Source organism: Phacochoerus africanus, chromosome 8 (genome assembly GCF_016906955.1).
Source record: "Phacochoerus africanus isolate WHEZ1 chromosome 8, ROS_Pafr_v1, whole genome shotgun sequence".
In the NCBI taxonomy this organism is placed as follows: Eukaryota; Metazoa; Chordata; class Mammalia; order Artiodactyla; family Suidae; genus Phacochoerus; species Phacochoerus africanus.
This window is the reverse complement of record NC_062551.1, coordinates 3,235,445-3,252,323: the sequence shown is the minus strand read 5'-3', so window position 1 is coordinate 3,252,323 and position 16,879 is coordinate 3,235,445. Positions and strand designations below refer to the sequence as shown.

The 16,879-nt window shown below is 66.7% G+C and overlaps 1 protein-coding gene across 6 annotated transcripts in view; it reads left to right on the top strand.

Annotated features, from left to right (window-relative positions):
• Positions 1–16,879, top strand: part of GSE1 (Gse1 coiled-coil protein) — a 417,870-nt gene that overhangs the window by 380,362 nt on the left and 20,629 nt on the right. For 5 of the 6 annotated variants that reach the window (XM_047792655.1, XM_047792657.1, XM_047792654.1 and 2 more), the window contains exons 3-4: positions 2,257–2,475; positions 12,678–12,877. In XM_047792655.1, the coding sequence (XP_047648611.1) occupies positions 2,257–2,475; positions 12,678–12,877 (419 nt within the window). The remainder of the gene's footprint in view (positions 1–2,256; positions 2,476–12,677; positions 12,878–16,879) is intronic. The other variant, XM_047792656.1, reaches the window with a different exon arrangement.

The following is a 16,879-nucleotide window of genomic DNA, read 5'->3' as shown; positions in this document are numbered from 1 at the left end:
ACCCGGGATGGGCCGGGCTTGCTCTGGAGCCTCCCATCAGTTACCTCGTGGGATTAACCTTGTGTCACAGGTCTTGTCTTGATTCCCAATGTATGGATGAGGCGACTGAGGCCCAGAGAGGCAGAGTAATGTGCCCACAGTCACACAGCTAGAGGCAGAGCTGAGGTTCCAGCCCCGCGGCGTGGCCTCCCCGTCCGTGCTAAGCCCTGACCTCCAAGCTCCTGCGTCCTCCTCCATCTCTGTCCTGACCGTCCCTGTTCCCGGGGGAGGACAGGGTGCTGAGAGGGGCTTGGGGCTCAGCTCACGAGGTGTGGCATCCGCCTTGGGGTGCCCAAGTGCCTGGCTGGTGCCGGGCCGGCTGCGAAAGGGCTCTTCGTTTATGAGCCCTCGGGGTGCCCGGGCTCTTGGGCATCTCTGCTGGGCTCGAGGTGCCCGTGCGCAGCATGGGGGGCCTGCCCTCCTCCCTGTCCTTCCGGGAAGCAGAGGACACACAGGGTCAGCTTCGGGCCGATGTCGCCCCGGCCACTCAATGGGGCTGTTGCCGCGGGACACTGTCCCCGGCGTGGCGCCGCCCACATGACCCGCCGGCAGCTGGGAGGCCGGCCTGCTGGCCGTGGGTGCAGCGGCTCTTGTGGGGGTCCTTTGTTCGCGAGGTACAAGCCTCTCCCAAGAGCATGGTGTTCCCTCGGGGTCGCGCCTGCCTCGGTATTGTCTCCGACGCTCCAGCCCGCCGCCCCCACGGCTGCCCTGGCCCTTCCCCCAGCCTGCGCCCCCAAGATTTCTCTTTTCCCGCCTCCTGGCTCTCCGGGACTTGGGGTTTGGGTCGTGCACCAGGGCCTGTGGCGTCTCCTGGCTGCATCTGGGGGCAGTGGGCTGCAGGGCAGGTCTCGGGGGCCACGCCTGCCCTGCCACCTGCAGGGAACCCAGTGCTCTCCTGGCCGCCGGGGGTGGTCGTGGCGGCAGGTCCCAGTTAGACTCCTGTTGGGGTGGCCGCAGACCCCGCAGAGGTGAGGCGGGCTACCGGGGCTGCAGAGAGCTTCCTGGGGTGGGGCCGTAGCCTCGGGGAAGCAGGCGTTCCGGGTCTGTCCTTCTTGGGTGTTCTCTGAGTGTGTCTTTCCTTTCTTCCTGGACTCCCACGAACCCTCCCCGGGGACCCCGCGCACCCCCTGGAGCTGTTCCTCGGAGGTGGTTTCAGAAGTCCATTGGCCTCTCCGTGCACACAGCCTGCCAGGCAGTGGGCCTTGATTGAAGCCCCCTCCAGTGGACCCACGGCGAGGGAGCAGGGACCCAGCAGGTGCCCCGAGAGGGCAGCAGATGTTAATGGGAAACTTAATTTATGGCTCTTTCTGCACCTGCCTGTGCCCGTGCCCGTGCCCATGAGGGAGCCCAGCCTTTACCGATGGGGCTCGTGGGACAGGAGAAGCTTCAGCCTCCTCGGACCCGAAAGACCAGGGGCTCACGGGGCAGCGTCTGATGTTATGTCCGGTGGGCGGCTCCTTGGTCAGCGCGGCCTGAAGCCGGATTTCCTGGGGACAGCAGTTTAGACGTGCAGTTGTGTGTCTTCAGTGTCCAGGTGGGATCTGTGCCAGGTGCGCCCCCGCAGGTTGGCAGGTAGCCGTGGTCTCTGCCCACTTCCGTCTCCAAGCACCTTCTCAGTGCAGACCCGCTGGGCCCCCGTGCCTTTGGGTGCCGCGGGATCCCAGGCCTGTGCTGCCTGTGTACCAGGCTCGGTTTCCTGCTCTGGATGGTGGGCACAGTACGGAACCCGCCTCACTGGAGTTGTGCTGGAGGCGTGGCGGAAACCTGCTCGGCCAGCCCCAGCTGCTGCCAAGTCTATCTTCGCGATTGGCACAGATTCGGTCTTTTTCCTTTCTGTTGGTGTCCTTCTCTCTGTCGGGGGGACGCTGGCCCCGTGCCTCGTCTCCCACACCCGTGGGGATGCTGTCGAGTCCTCTGGGCCGCCCTGGAGAGGTTGCAGGATCGTGCGGGCCGAGCCATTTGGCGTCTAGAAGCGCTGGGTCCTGGGCACAGCGCTTTGATGGGGGATCCAGCAGGGTGAGGTGGCCCCTGAGTGCTGGGGTCGCGGCCCCTTCTCTCTGCAGCGCTGGCTCTGTTCTGCCTGCTCCCGCTCGCCCTCCCTGCATGCCGCCCGCTGGCGCCAGCCCCCCCGGCCCCGACCCGGGCCCCACAGACCCCGCTCTGGTGCTGGGCCCTCCTGCTCTCTGGGTGACTCTGGTTCCTCTTTTCCTGTTTCAGGCATGAGCCATGAGCCCAAGTCCCCTTCACTAGGGATGCTTTCCACCGCGACCAGGACCACCGCCACCGTCAACCCCCTCACCCCCTCGCCGCTCAATGGCGCCCTGGTGCCCAGCGGCAGCCCCGCCACCAGCAGCGCGCTGTCGGCCCAGGCCGCGCCGTCCTCCAGCTTTGCCGCCGCGCTGCGCAAGCTCGCCAAACAGGCGGAGGAGCCCAGAGGTAAGAGGTGCGCCCGCCAGGCTGCGGCTCGCGGGAGGGGGAGAGAGAAGCCCCTTCCTTCCTGCCCAGACCTCGCCGCTCCCGCGAGGAGCAGGTGCAGCGCCGGGAAGCAGCTGCTCCCCTGATCGCCCGCCTTCAAAGGGCTCCAGAGGCCGAGCCGCTCCTGCCCACGTGCCCCGTGCCCGCGTCTCCTCTGGTCTTTCTTGTGTTGGCTCCTTCTGGCTGGGACAGCGCTCTCTGCCCTGCAGGCCCTCCCCGCCCGCCCACCAGCCCCGGCTCCTCTGCTCTGCCGCTGCTTCCCGCGCTGTCTGCTGCCTCTGTCCTTCTTGGGCTCCTGGAGTCACTGCAGGGGCGTCCAGTGGCGGTGGGGAGGTGTGCCTGGGGGCCTGGGCTGAGGAGGGTGGACGTGCTGGGCCACGGGAGCCCTCCGCAGCTTCCGAGAGGGGGTGCTGGCCCCCTTCGGGAGTCCCCAGCCAGCTCCGGGGAGCCCCACCCCGGCTGGCTTGTTGCCCAGGAGACCAGGTACTCCAGCCTTGGTACCTGCTCCAGAAGTGACAGGGAACATGGCCTCTAGAAACTCTTGGTCCCAGAAGTGGGAGCACAGCCCACCCCGCCACTGCTTGACCCGCCAAGACAGGGATTTCCTAGTGTCGCTTCGGCAGCGATGTGCTGTGTGACTTTGGGCAAACTTTCCCCTCTCTGAGCCTCAGCCGTCCTGTTGCTACCGTGAGGGTCACTACAGCTCTGGCTTTAGGGGCGACCATCAGCCTGCGTTAGTCCAGGTCAAGGGCTGCTAGGTGGATGAGTGGCGGGCACTGGGCGGCCAGAGCTGCCGGGAGGCCTGGGCTCTTGGGGGCTCCGGGGCCGGACTCCAGGTACCCTCTGGACTCAGCGCTTGGAGGCAGAGCAGTCAGGGAGGGACCTGGGTACTGCTGCCTGCCATCTGCCTTGCCCTGAATGTCCAAGGCGTGGCGTCCTGGATTCCAGGGCTCTGGGGCACCGGGAGAGCCCACGTGTGGGAACCAGGTCTGTCTGGATGGTTCCACGGCCCCCAGCTCCGAAGAGTGAACGTTTGCGCTGACGAGGGCCGGGGCGGGGGCGGTGCCGGTGGGCTCCGATTTCTACTTCTCCCCCGGTCCCAGGCCCTGCTGCTCACGTGGTTGTTGGCAGGAGAGCGTGTGTGGGCAATAGGCCGGAATGGATTGGCGGCGGGTGCGGGCCCAGGAGGCAGGGCCTTGGGACCTGGTTTCTGCCTTGCTGGGGGTCACCCTCACCGCTCGGGTCCGCCTGCCTGGGCCGTTCCGTCCCCGACTCTGCTCACGCGCCCACCCGGGGACTCCCTTGCCCCGCATGAGCATGTCTGGCAGCAGGAGGCCCTGTGGTTCAGGGCACCGCATGCCACGGGCTTGAGAGCAGAGGCAGTGCATGTCCGGCCTGGCCGGCGAGGCCCTGAGAACAGGTGCCCAGCGCTGGGTGCGAGCCCCCCAGGAAACTGTCCACAGTGGGAGCCTGGCCTGGGGTGGAGCCCTGGGGTCCCTTCAGAGTCCCCAAGGAGCTCCCAGGACAGAATCTGCCGGGCGCTCCTTGCTTTGGCGACTTCTTTCCTGGCGTTCCAGGAGGCCAAGGAGCTGGGCTGGCACAGCTTCCAAAGACAGCTGTCAGCACGTGGGAGGATGCGTTTCCATCTGGCTGATTCATCCCTGAGCGTCAGGGCTTCGTCCAGCAGCTGTGTCCACTCCCGGGCAGCTGGGCTCGCCCCGGGGTGACACCCCCCGTCTGCAGAGGACGTGGCAGTGGAAGGGCACCTCCCGCCCCTTGCAGAGCAGGTGCTGGGAGGCCTGCAGACCTGGCTCGCATGAGGGCCCCGGGACAGAGCGAGCCTGCCGCGATGGTCTCTGTTCTCTCTCCGCTGCCCCAGGCTGGCCCCAGCGTCCGGCTCGAGTGATGGGCCAGTGGGCAGCCCACGTGCCAGAGGCTGCCGGGCCTCGCTGGCCGGGAACAGAGTGTGCTGCTGGGGTGCCCTGCTCCCGCGGCTGTGACCTGGGTGTTCTGCGTGACACTCTGGGGAGGGTGCCCCCCGGACTTTGCGACAGAAGGTCACCCTGGGAAGGGTGCCCCCCGGACTTTGCGACAGAGGGAGGAGAGGGCCGAGCCATGCTGGCCCGAGATGGTGTGGTCTTCGGAGCGCAGTGTCCACCGCTGGCTGACCCGAGGTTCTGATGAGAAGGCTGAGGTTTGGGGGGCTCGGTTGGTGGAGCAGTGTTTGGACCTGGGGCTGTCCTGATTCTTGAGGTCTGCGTGTGTGTCCTGGGCACTTGTCACCTCCTCGCTGGCTCTGGGGGCCGGCCACACGCGAGGCCTGAGGGATTAAAGCGACAGTGGTGACTTTGGTGATGCTGCGCCTGGTCAAGCCGCGGTGGGATCCTGGGTTAGAGAGAGGACCCCACTCACTTCCGGGAGCGTCCTCTGGGCCACAGCCCGCACCTGGTCCCCCTTTTCCTCACTGAGTCACCCCAGCTCTGAGTGACTGGGGAGGTTGTGTGCCGTGCTCCTTGCTGCGGCTGCTTTTAGGCCTTTCCGAGGGGACCAGCCTGAGGGTATTGTCCTGCCTGCGAGGGGTGCCACCTCCCCCTGCCCCCACCACAGGTGTTCTGGGAGCACTTTGGGGTCTCTGCTCCCAGGGGCGAGGGTGAGGCAGGTTGGAGATGTGGGCTGTCAGCTTCTGGAAGCCTGGGGGCCGCTGGGGCAGGAGGGGAGAGCCAGCAGGCCGCAGGCCCCAGCCCCCTGCCCCGCTTCTCCACCTGCTGGAACCAGAGCCCAAGGGGCGCATTTGCTGGGCTTGGTGATGGGTCAGGGTGGGGGGTCGATTTTTTTTTTTTTTTTGTTAACTTCTTAAGATATAATTTATACCCCATAAAATTCATCTTTTAGAGACTATAGTTCAGTGTTTTTGTGACTGTCACCCCTTGTCCTAGACTATCTTGTCACCCCTAAAAGAAACCCCATCCCCACGCCCTTGCCAGGATCTGCCGGCCGGACACCTGTCACCTGTGGGCTCTCACATCCCGGCGTCTGTAGGTCCATCCCCACGCAGCGCGCCAGGGTCCCCTTGCTTCTCGGGACGGGATGACCGCATGGCTGGTGGGCGCCACGTGCCCGTCACTGGGCGTGGGAGGGGGCCGACCCAGCGAGAGCTCTCCCTTCCTTAATCTCAGCAGCCACCGTGTTTTGAGGGCCTGCTGTGTAGCGGGCAGCCTCCCACGGTGTCGCCTCTGTTGTGTCTTGCTGGTGGACAAAACTGAGTTTCAGGCTTGCTGGTGTCCCGAGTCAGAGGCACTGGGGGAGACCGGAAACTCCACGGACACTTGTCCCGAGGCCCCCTGGCCCCCCACCCTCCCTGGCGTCCTTGTCCGCCTTCCATGCTGTGAGGCCCTGTGTGTGCGAGCCACCCCAGGACAGCCGCCCTAAGGGCCCCAGGGTGCTTGCGTCTTGGGGTCCGGGGGCCAAGGTGCGGGGAGGGGTGTGCCTCTGTGCACTCCCTGCATGGGAGGGAGGCGGGCCTGAGGCTCAGGGGATGCCCCCCGCCCCCAGCTGCCAGGGCTGTCCTGGTGCCACCTGCCACCTGGGTGCCCAGCCCAGCCCACCCCCCGACCCGCCCCAGGAGCAGCATCGTCTGTGCCATGGCCCAGCCTCTCCTCTGCCTCGCGGGCTAATATCTTTCCTCACGTCGCGTCTCCAGGGTGCAGTTGAAAGATTCGATTCAGAGCAAGTGATCCGCATGCGACCGCGTTTGCTCTGCCCCCAGAGAGAGGCCGCCAAGAGGAGAACAGGCCCTTGGTGGGGAGTTTACCCTTTTGGAGGCTTTGCTCTGTGGCCACCGGCCCTGCTTGTCTCCATCGGCTGCCGAGGGGGCCGGGCCTCTGTCCCCGGGGGACTCCTGAAGGCGCACTGCTTGTTGGTGGGTGGTGCGCCTGGACCGTTTGGCTCGTAACCCACTCCGGGATGGGTGCCCGGCAGGGAGGACACGGGCCTTGGCAGGTTCTGGTTCAGGTCCTTGCTGTGTGACGGGGTCACCCCGCCTCACCTCTCTGGGCCGCTGTCTGCATAGATGTGCCCGAGCCAAGCAGGACACGCTCGCTGTGGCCACAGCGCCGTGTGCAGCACTTGAGGGCCGCCAAGCCGTCCCCTCGCCACCTCCCCCCACCCCCAGCAGCACAGCCCGGGGCTCGAGGGCCCTCGGGGCGGGGAGGAGAGCGCTTCTCAGGCTGGACGTGAGCTCAGCACTCTGCCTCTTGAGGCCCAAATGGGCCCCATTAGGGGAGAGGGCGGTTCTCATCTGTCCCAACAGCAGGGCTGCGTCCAGGCCCAGGGCCCCCTGCCACCGAGACCCTCGGCTTTGCCTTTGGAGGACGGTGGGGTCCCAGGATGCGAACAGGCCCACGTAGCATGTTCTGGAAGGGGCCTCAGGCTGCAGGTTTGGGTCTGACCCCCACATCAGTTCTGGTTGTATCCAGGGGCCCCTTGGTCAGGGACAGGCCAGGGCCACCTTGAATGAGGCATCGTGTGATATCCGTCCTTGGCCTCTTTGTAGCCTCAGTGGCTGAGGCTCCTCCCCCATTCCTCTGGCCACCAAAAGAGTGTCCCCTGGGCCATTCCGTCCCCTTTCTCCTGGAGGCTCCTAGGACAGCTCCAGCCTCCGCCCAGCCTCCCCCTCCCCACCTGCCCCCTCTCCCAGAGCCTCTTCTGGACAGTGACCATGTGCCCCCCCGTAGGCATCTTAGAAGGGGCCCCAGCCATGGAGCCCCAAGGTCCTCCGGTCCTGGGGCAGGTCAGGACCCCCTCTGAGGCCCCTGCCTCCCCCAGGGCCCGCCTTGCAGGGAGTGTCGGGGAGTCACAGATTGTCCCCTGTACACGGAGACCGTCTTTCCGTGATAGACGTGGGTCAGAGCCACACCCCTTCCGTGGCCGCCTGGCTCTGCTGCTCTGCCCGACGTCTGCTGGGGCCACCTCGACCCTTCCCCTGTCCCCTGCGAGGGCATATCTGGGAGCACGAGGAAATGGGCACTTCAGGTGGAGGTTGCTACCTGGGGGCAGTTTGCTTGCCTCTCTTGGGGACGCAGGCCCGTCTGCGAGCAGCTGGGGACCACAGGGCGGGAGCCCGATGTGTCCCAACTCAGCGAAGATGCGTGCGTCACGGGGACGGGCCTGCTTCCCCAGCCCTGGAGCACGTCACACGGTTCCGACCCATGGTCTTGTCCCCTGAGGCCTCCCCGGGGTGCCCTCTGGGGGGCTGCTGCTGGGCAGAGGGAGCAAGGTGGCCCGTTCAAGTCCCCCATCTGCCTGTTCCAGCAGGCCCCGAGCCTCGTGGGGCACCGAGCGACCTCACCAGGCTCGTGAGCCAAGAGCATAGACCCTGTTTTCACTCCTGTGAGAGAAGTGACCTGTCCAGCCAGCTTTGTTTGGACCAGAAACAAGCGGGCTGACAAGGACAGCGGGGCCTCAAGCCCGGCTGAGAGAGAACACGCTGCCCTCGAGGCATTTGCTGGCCTTGCAAGCAGGTCCGGTGACCCTGGGGTCCGAGAGCCGCCGGGAACGAGGCAGGGGCCACCCTGCCCTCTGGGGAGGTTGCAGGTGCGGCTCTGCCCACCAGCGGGGCCACCACACCGCCCACCCGAGCGAGGCCAGGGGCGGTTCTCCTCTTCTCTGCTGACATCGGTCCCTTTCAAAGAAAACAGCCAAACGGGCACGGGGAGCACAGATTCCTCCTGGCACGCTGGCCACCTGTGTGTGTGGCGCACGGCTGTGTCCCCCGTGCCTGCAGCCGCATCTGTCCCGTAGCACAGGCGTGAGCTTGGGGCGTGTCCTCGGCACCTCCCCCTTCTCTGTCCACCTGGCAAGGGTTCGAGGAGGGGGGGCAGGGCTGGTGGGCAACACCCCACCGGGGCAAGAGGCCCCCACCTTGCTTTTGCTGCTTGGGGTCTAGTGACGGTAAATTGGGGGCAGGAAGACTTGCTGGTGGCAGAGGTGGGGTGAGAGCTTGACGGGAGGACAGCGGGCGGGCATGGCTCCGACTGTTCCGAGCTGTGGAGGGTCCATCAGGCTGGGCACAAGAGCCTCCGCCAGGAAGGGAAGTGGGTGTGCGCTGCCCCTGCCACTGTTTTCCAGAGGCTTCTCCCCGAACCCACAGGTTGGTGGCACTGTCGCCCTCAGCCCTGCGTGTGCCGTGGCCCAGTGTCCCCACGGTGCCAGGCCTGCGGGGAGTCCTGCGGGTTTCCCACCCCGTTCCCCGCCTCCATGTGAAAGCCTGGACCCCTCTCGCTCCAGCATCTGTCGCAGCCCCTCCAGCCGGCTCCCCACTACCGTGCTGCCCCCCAGCCTGAGACGCTCTGGCAGCTCCGGCCACAGGTGCGTCCCAAGGGCCCTGTTTCAGGGAACACGCCAGGCAGTCACTGTCCATTCATCTGCTCTGTCCCTCCCGGGCAAGGCGGCCTGACTCAGCGCAGGGCTGTGTCCAGAGAGCCCTGGCGACGGGGCCTGGCCTTGCCCCTCTCCCCATCTAGCAGCATGCGGGGCGCAGTGGTCCCGGCAGAGGGACCTGCCTTGCTCCCCACACTCTACAGCGTGTCATGTGAGGGGTTCTGCTGGGGGCCCAGCCTCCCCCCCCCCCCGCCCCGGTGGCGTGCTGAAGTCTTGTTAAGGGCATCCCGTTGGCGCGTATGGATTGTTTGTGTGGCTGGTTGAGTGCAGGTCTAGGAAGCTGACGGGGCTGCTGCCAGGTCACCGTTTTATTTTCCAGTCTCACGCCCACTCCCCTCTCGGCGACTTTGGGGTCTCAGCTGTTAATTACATGTGCCCGAGCGGCCCCGGGCGCTAATCCGCGAGGTCAGACAGCAGAGGGGACGCCGAGCGCTCTGCGGCTGTCATCTGCGTCCCCGCGTCTGGCCGAGGCCCGCCGCACACCCCAGTTAATTACGGCCCCGCAGCCCTCCTCGCGGCCGCCCTGAGCGCGGGGTCGGGGGCGAGCGCGCGCTAATTGGCAGGGCGCGTGGTCAGGGATCGATCCGGCTGCCGAGTGACGGCCCGTCCCACCCGCCCGAGGGACCAGGCTGCTAATTGCCCGTGGCCTCCGGGGCGGGTGCGCCGCGTCTCTGGGGGCTTCCTCCCTCCCCAGCGCTTAGAAACGAGGCTGATCCAGAGACGGAGCGAGGGGCGGCAGGCGGGGGCGTGGAGGCCGGCCGGGCGGGGGGATCTGAGAGGTGGGGGCAGGCGGCCCTGAGGGACCGCGTGGCCCCTGGGCTGTTGCGGTCGCGACGGGTCTGCTCCCGGCTTCCCCTCCGTCTGCCCCCCCCCCCAGGAGCACAGCCTCCTGACTGGGGGGCCCTGCGTGTGTTTGTTTTCTATCTTTTTCTGCTCCAGAGCCCATGCACCCACCTCCCTCCACCCACAGGCGGTACACACAGGACGGCCCAGGGTGCAGGCTGGGCACTCAGTAGGTCCTCCCACCTGGTGGCCGAGGGTGCCATGCTGGTGGCTTTCCGTGCCCACCCTCAGGGGTGCTCCCTCCTAAGAACGCGCCTCTGTGTCCTTCTGGCTGCTGGTGGGCGTGGTGGGCATTTCCCACCGGGGCTGCCTGGCAGGTGGACAGCAGCCTGCTTTGCTGGGTCGCCTTGCCGGGCCAGGGTGTAGGTGGGACTTCGCTGTGTCGGCTTGTCGCCCTGGAAGGCAGCAGCCAGCTCCACCCCCCAGGACTGGCCAGGTCAGCCTGCCACCTGCCTCCCGCAGAGGCAGCTTTTTCAAAACTTCAGAGGCTAACCTACTGGGAAAGGAGCGCAGCCAACGTTGTCTGTCCCCGTCGGCTGTCCCCCAGGGTGTGATGACATCTGACTGAGGCAGGGAGCTTGCTCAGCTAGTGGGTGGCATGGCTGGGATCTTTATCCGTGCTCTGTCTCGGTGGTTGGCCCTGCCAGCTTGGGGTTGCAGAATTGCTGGTGTGTAGGCCGTGGTTGGCAGATCCACCTGGGGAAAAGGCGCCCCCCCTCAGGGCACCCCTCACTGCCCAGCTGGCCAGGCACTGATGGATGGGAGCTAGCTAGGGGCGAGGGGTCGCCTGGCCTGGGCGTCGTTCCCAAAGTCTGCAAGCGGCTTGGCTGGAAACTGATCTTGCCGAACTGGCTGTCTCCCCGTCGGGCTACCCTGTACAGTTGTGCGAGTTGTGCGCAAGCCTAAGGAGCCACACTGAAGGGGCCCCACGGGGGCACCTTGCTCAGGGCAAAGCTCTGTCCCAACATCCGTGGGGCCTCGGCGTCCAGCTCCTCTGCCTCGTGGTCCCACTGCTGAGCCCGCACCCGGCTGGTCGGGGCCTCTGGGGCGGAGGGAGGGGCTGTGCTTCCATGGACCCGAGGACTGTCCAAGCAGCAGCCTGCGCTGCAGGCCACCCTGCCTCCCTTCAAGCAAAGGTTTTATTTGGTAACAGAGCGGCTGCTGGAGATGGCGTGGAGAAAAGACGAGGCTCTTGGGCCCTGGGACCCAGGCAGGTTCAGAACAGAGTCCAGGGAGGGGGCTTCTGCGTGCAGAGGGGGCCGCGCTGGCTCCCACTTCCTCCCCGACTCCCAGGGCCGCAGGTGCCTCAAGTGGGATTCCTGCTGAGGCTGTCCGGTGGGGCCCCAGAGGGGAGCATGTGTGAGGCTGCTGCTTGGGACTCTCGGCAGCGTCCGGACCCTCCCAGACCCAGGCCGGCACCCCGAGTCCGGCCTTAGGGAGAAGCGTTTGGGTCTCAGCTCCGCCCCCTCCAGCCACCTGTGCTCATGCAGCCCCCAGAATCGTGGGGGGCACGGTGTCTGGCACTCATTAAAGCTCTTTGGTAATAAAATCTGGGAGTCTCCGTGTGGCCTGGCCCAGACACAGGCCCTGGGGCTCTCCGCGGCTCTCAGATAAGGAGGGGGTCCACCTTGGGTCTGTGAAGGGGTCTCCTGCCTCCCCAGACTGCAGCCCAGAACAGGGTGGGGTGTGAGTGTCACGCAGCTGAGCCTTGTTGGGCCTGGGCGTGGCTTTCGGGGACCCCCAAACAGCCGAGCTCCAGGGGCCCAAGCTCCAGCCCCCAGAGCCACTCCCCTGCCCCTGCTAGGATGTGCCTCGGTCGCAAGGACCAGAAACCCACGGGGCTGTGAGGGTGAGCCTGGTGCTGCTGGGGATGGGGGAGCAGACGGACCTGCACGCTGTCACCCCCTCGTGCACACGTGGCCCCTCTCCTCCACCCCTCAAGGGAGGAGCGAGGCCATCGTGGCTGCACATGGGCGCCTTCTCCCTTGGGACCCAAAGGGATTTTTCTCCCAGCCCTCCCCTCCCCACCGACCCCGACCCCGACCCCCACCCCCATTGCCCTCTGCAGCCGCCTGGAACTAAACCCACCCCTCCACGCGCGGCCCCCCCGCAGGCCCCGCACACTCCCCTCCTCCCCGCCCTGCCCCGCCCCGCCCCTGCAGCCACAGCATCCAGAGGTGATGCTGAGCTGCACGGGTTTGATCCGAAGGTGGTGATGGCTGCGCAGCTCTTTGTGCTAAGTCCCACCAACCTCCATGCTTTAAAGGCTGAATTACAACCCAGTCTTTAAAACTTGAGAATAAATGCATTCACTTTTGAAAAAATAAGCTTCCCTCGGCTGCCCCCTCGCCTCTTCCCCGCCCTGCCGGGCCGCCCAGCAGCTCCGACCACGTCTCCCTTCCCCCCATCCTGCCGTCAGCATCCCTTGCTGGAGCACCTCCGTGCAGGGGGGCCTCTGGGCCTTTCTATGCGCCTCGGGGGTCTGGTCCCCGCCCCCTTGCTCACACCCTCTTATGCAGCTCCTGCCTCCTCTTGGGGGCCAGATCCCGCCTGACTGGCAGGTAGACCAGTCCCCTCCTTCCCCCCGCCCCCGCCGTGCCCCGGTCACCCTGAGCCCCCAGGGACACACATCAGCCCATGTGACCTGGGTTGTCGCGTACAGCCACACCACCTGCTCTCCTGGGCTCAGTCTCCCTCTGTGTCTGAGGGGGTGGCCCTGCCTGCCACCCCACCCCGTGCTCTCCCCCCACCCCGGGGCGAGGGTTGGGGTGGGCAGCTCTGGGCAGGAGAGGCTGCGCCCGGGTGGCTGAGCGACGGCCTAGCCTCTGGCCGGCTGCTCGGGGTGGGGACACCTGTTCAGGCGCCTGTTTCTTCTCCCACAGGGTCTTCACTGAGCAGCGAGTCGTCCCCCGTGTCCTCTCCGGCCACCAACCACAGCTCCCCGGCCAGCACGCCCAAGCGCGTGCCCATGGGCCCCATCATTGTCCCCCCCGGGGGCCACAGCGTCCCCAGCACGCCCCCCGTGGTGACCATCGCCCCCACCAAGACGGTCAATGGCGTCTGGAGGAGTGAGAGCCGCCAGGTGAGTGTGGGGGCGGGGTGGCGGCCACGTGTGGCCACGGGTGCTGGGAAGGTGGCCCCGTGGGGCAGGGCTAGGTTTCAGGACTGCAAGCCCGCGCCCTCGGCACGCTCCCCCGAGCCTGTTTCCCTGCAAAGTGGCCCAACGCGGCGCCTGCCTGGGAGGCCTGTGCGCTGTTAAGAAAACTCAGGGGCGTTGGTGGCCTTGGGGCGCCCCGACAGACGTCGCAGACGGGGCTCGAGCAGCGGATGTGTTCTCTCCTGATTCTGGAGGCCCCAGATCCAGGTGCGGGCGGGTCGGGCGCTGAGGCCTCTCTCCGTGGCGCACAGACGGCCGTCTCCTGCGCCCTGACCTGTCGTTCCTCTGTGCCCGTCTGTGTCCCGATCCCTGCTCTTAGAAGGACACCAGTCCTGGATCAGGGCCCGCCCCAGGGCCCTCATTTAACCTAGTCGTCTCCTCAGAGACCCTGTCTCCACATGGAGCTGCGTTCCACGGTCCTGGAGATTGGGGCGCCGGTGTGGGAATGGGGGGAGGGCGGGGACAGCGCGTTTTCAATGGCATTTGCACATCATGAGCACCTGATAAACAATAGCTGTTATTATTATCATCTGTTGCACAGACAAGGTCTTGAAACAGGGAGCTCGGCAGCCGTGTTTTCACAGGCCGTGGTTCCCTGTCTCTGAACTTCTGAAGCCCGCCTGCCCCGGGAGCCCTTCCCCACACCTGGGGGCTCCCTGGGTGTGCACTGCCCAGGTGACCTGGCTGTGCAGAAGGAGCTGGTGGCCTTGGGCGCTGTGCCTTTACGCCCGCCCCCGGCTGACCCGGCCAGCCTTGCTCCCGCCAGCACCTGCGCTCCCGCCCGGAGGGGCCCTTCCTAATTAAGACCGCTGTCACCGCCCGCACGCTTCTCTCCTGGATTTTTCTGCAGGGTTCCCAGAGGGTTAGCACCACTTGGAAATACTAATTAAGCCACAAAGAAGAGGGGGTGAGGGAGGGTAGAACTCTCGCCTCATTGCCTACCCCCCCCACCCCAGTTCTCTGGGTCGGGTGTGGGGAGGGGATCAGGGCCCCGCCTCGTCATGGCTCAGGGTCTGGCTTTTCTCTGCCCTGGAGGTGGGCGCCCTCTTGCCAAGGATGCCCATGGCATCTCCTGAGTTAGGGGAACTAGCTACAGGCCGGGCCCCTGCTGGCTGTGACCCCCCCAGGACTGTCGCCTGGCCAGGGCTCCGTGCCACCAAGAGGCTGCTGTCTTGGTGTCCTTCCCACTCCCCCGTGTGCAGTGTGGGGGCAGGAGGGACCGGGCAGGGCCTGGTGGGTGGAACTGGCCAGAGGGGTTTGGGACTGGAGCCACCGTAGTCCTGGTTTCAGGTGGGGACAAGGGGTCTTTACCAGGCTCTCCTGCCTCCAGAGGGGCCATGGCCACCTGGCACTCAGCCTTGACCTTGGGGCCTAACTACCTGGCTCTCCCCCAGCTCACTGGGTCCCTGTGGTTTCTGGGTCCTGACACACCCCTGGTTCTGTGCCCTACGCCCAGCAGCTGCCCCCCCCCCCCGACCGTGGGCCTCTGCCCCCCAAGCTCGGCCCTCTCGGAGGTCCCCACGGCCCCAGAGACAGGGCCGCGGTGGCTCTGCTCCCGCCATTTACCACGGCGGTGGTTAATGAAACACGGGTGCCACCGGGGAGGCCGGCGGGCAGGGAGCTGGATTAGCGGATGATGTACGGCTGCTCTGCTCCTGCACAAAGGCTCCGCAGAGAATTTAATCCTTCGAGGGGGCGGCGGGGGAGGAGGGGGCTCGGCAGAGGTGTGAGGACAGGAGAGGGGCGTCGCCTCCCAGAGTCGCCGCGCTCGGGGGGGCGCGGGGGGCGGTGGGGGCGGCTGCGCCGGGTCAGCGGTGCTTCCCGGGTGGCTGGAGCTGTGAGGGACGTGGTGACCGGCTGTGCTGAGGCTCCCGGGGCTTGTCTGCCCGGCTGCCTGCCGGCAGCCTCTGCGATCAGCACCATCGGCGCGGAGGGAAGGGCTGGCTGCCCGCCCTCCCTCCGCCGCCCCAGCTGCGCCTGCAGCCGCCGCTCAGACTGACAGCTGCCCCCAGATGCTCCTGAGTGCGGGCCTGCCTGCGGGGACCGTGTCGGGCCTTGGGGTGGCCAGCTGAGCCTCCCGGGCCCGCCCTGGGTTGGGGGCTGCACCCCGGGGCCCGCTCTCCTGACCTCGTTCCCAGGTGCCTGTCGTAAGCTTGTGGGGCTCCAGCCGGGGGGGGGGGGGGCCTGGGTCTGGCCCGAGGGCCCCCCCTGCCCGCGGCCCACCCCTCCCCCAGCCTCTCCAGCTCCTTGTTTGCCTGCGGCCAGGCTGGGAAGGTGCCATCTGGCCCAGCCGCCTTCAAGCAGGGCTTTGTCCCGCTGAGGCTTGAAGGGGGCTTCTGGGGACGCCTCTGAGCTGGGGCCCCTGGCTCTGCTGTTAGGTTCAGGGAACAGTGCTGGAAGCAGGGGGCGACGGCCTGCTTCGCCTGGAGCTCCTCCCCAGACTTGGTCCTCAAATGGAGGTCCCCCTCCAGGGACCTCGCTGCCCTGGGCTAACAGTGGAGTCCCTTGGCTGGGAGGGGAGGAGGGGGCCTCATTGGCAGCCTGAGCCCAGGTCACCCCGTGTCCTGTGGGCACAGGACTCAGCATTATTGTGGGAGCTGCCCTGGTACCAAGGGGGCTTCAGGCTCCAGGTACTGTGTCCCCATCCAGAGAGCGTCTGAGGGCCATGCTGCCCCTTGTCAAGACACCCCCCCCCCGCCCCCCACAGGGCCTCAGGCACGGGGCCTCTCCACCCCCCTGTGGCCCCAGGGAGGGGCAGGCCAGGAGCAGCTAGAAGCTTCCAGCCTCTTCAGGGCCTTCTGTGCTGGCCTGGCCCTGTGCCAGCAGGCAGGGAGGGGGTGGGAGGGGGGCCAGCCAGCCTGACCTGAAAACAGCCCCTGGACGTTAATGTCGCGGGGAGTGACGGGGGGCGCTGGGTGGGGCAGCTGCTCTGTGTGAGAACGCCCCCCATCCCTGTTTACGTCTGTGCATGTGTCCCCGCTGCTCTGGGAGCTGCTCCTGGGATCAGCAGACAGGGAAACTGAGGCATGGGGCAATTACGGGACGCGCCTGGGGTCTCCAGGACCAGATGGGAGCCCACCCTGCCCCGGACCCGAGGAGAAGCGGTTGCGGGGGGCGCTCTGGGCTCCCTGCCCTGGCCTGAGGGCTGGTGCACGTGTGGCCCCCTTGACACCTCCCTCGTGACAGCCCCTCTGGGAGGGCAGACAGGAGTCCACGCCCCGCGGGGACCTCGCCGTGAGCAGAGGGGCCGCGCTGACACGTGGGGAGGAAACAGATGTTGCCGCTCATTAAAAATTCCAATCAGCGGCCTGTCTCCTTCAATTACTGATCGCGGCTGTCCTCTGGGGCGCGGGGAGGCAAGGCCGCCGCCCGGCCCCGCGTGTTTGGTAAATACGCCTGATGGATGGGCCCTCCTGCTCCGCGGTGTCGCCCTCTGCCAGCGTGGAGGTGGCCGGATCATGGGGGTGAGGCAGGGGGCCCTGTGCGGTCTGTCCCTGGCCACCCACACGGGGAAGCAGGTGAAGCGGGGGCCCTGCTGACCCCACCTCCCGACTCCGACTGAAGGAGGATGGGCAGCCGGGGCGCAGGGCTGAGGGACAGAGAGAGGGTGTCAGATGCGGACAGGCTCTTGTCACCGCCCTGTGTACAGTGGTCATGGCCAGACATGTGCTGATTCAGCGTGGAGACAGGGGCTCTTGGTGTTGAAGGCCCACCTGCTGGAAACCCCAGGGCTTCCGGGCGCACAGACCTGGGTCCAGGCCCTGCTTTGCTGCTGCTGATCAGGAGCAGCCGACACCCGAGTCCATCTGGCCGAGGAAGGGCCTGGGCCGGCGAGGTCCTCGCTGCCGGCTGAGCAGGGCTGGCGGCTGCTCCAGAATCCAGAGCGAGGGCCCCCCGGCTGCCCTTAAGCGCCTGCGTCTGCCGTGG